The sequence below is a fragment of the Trypanosoma theileri genome, assembly GCF_002087225.1.
Source record: "Trypanosoma theileri isolate Edinburgh chromosome Unknown TM35_Tth_23_V1, whole genome shotgun sequence".
Lineage (NCBI taxonomy): Eukaryota > Euglenozoa > Kinetoplastea > Trypanosomatida > Trypanosomatidae > Trypanosoma > Trypanosoma theileri.
The window spans coordinates 383,677-384,093 of record NW_021639865.1 but is presented as its reverse complement, the minus strand read 5'-3'; the positions used below and the strand labels follow the sequence as shown (position 1 = coordinate 384,093).

At 55.4% G+C, this 417-nt stretch overlaps 1 protein-coding gene across 1 annotated transcript; it reads right to left on the bottom strand.

The window, feature by feature from the left end:
* Position 1: 1 nt before the first annotated feature.
* Positions 2-406, bottom strand: TM35_000232400 (uncharacterized protein; the record flags this gene model as incomplete). Its single annotated transcript, XM_029027480.1, has 1 exon — positions 2-406. A coding segment is annotated over one exon (405 nt), but the record flags the coding sequence as incomplete, so codon positions are not given.
* Between the last annotated feature and the right edge of the window lie 11 nt (positions 407-417).

Genomic DNA, 417 nt, shown 5'->3' with positions numbered 1-417 from the left:
CAAACTCAACGGACAAACTACCCAGAATGTACTCCGCCTCCACCACCGAGCCTCTGGGAATCCCGACAGCATCACACACGTCCGTGTCAAATGCCCGCTCAAGCTCCGCACGTCTGTGCTCCACTACAAGTCCCCAGACATCGCCATCAAAGCGCACACGGTGATGTGTTACCACGGTATCGGCATCGTCGCCAACTGACACGGGCAAGGCCTCTTCGTATGCCCTCAGCGGAACAGCCATTCCATCTGTGTCTTCCACGGGCATAGAGAGTACGTACAACTTCCATGTTTCCTTGAACTCGCAGGCTGCCAGAGCCTTATTCACATCACGCTTTCGAAGCGACGATGCATGACGAAGACCAAACTCAACGGACAAACTACCCAGAATGTACTCCGCCTCCACCACCGAGCCTCTGG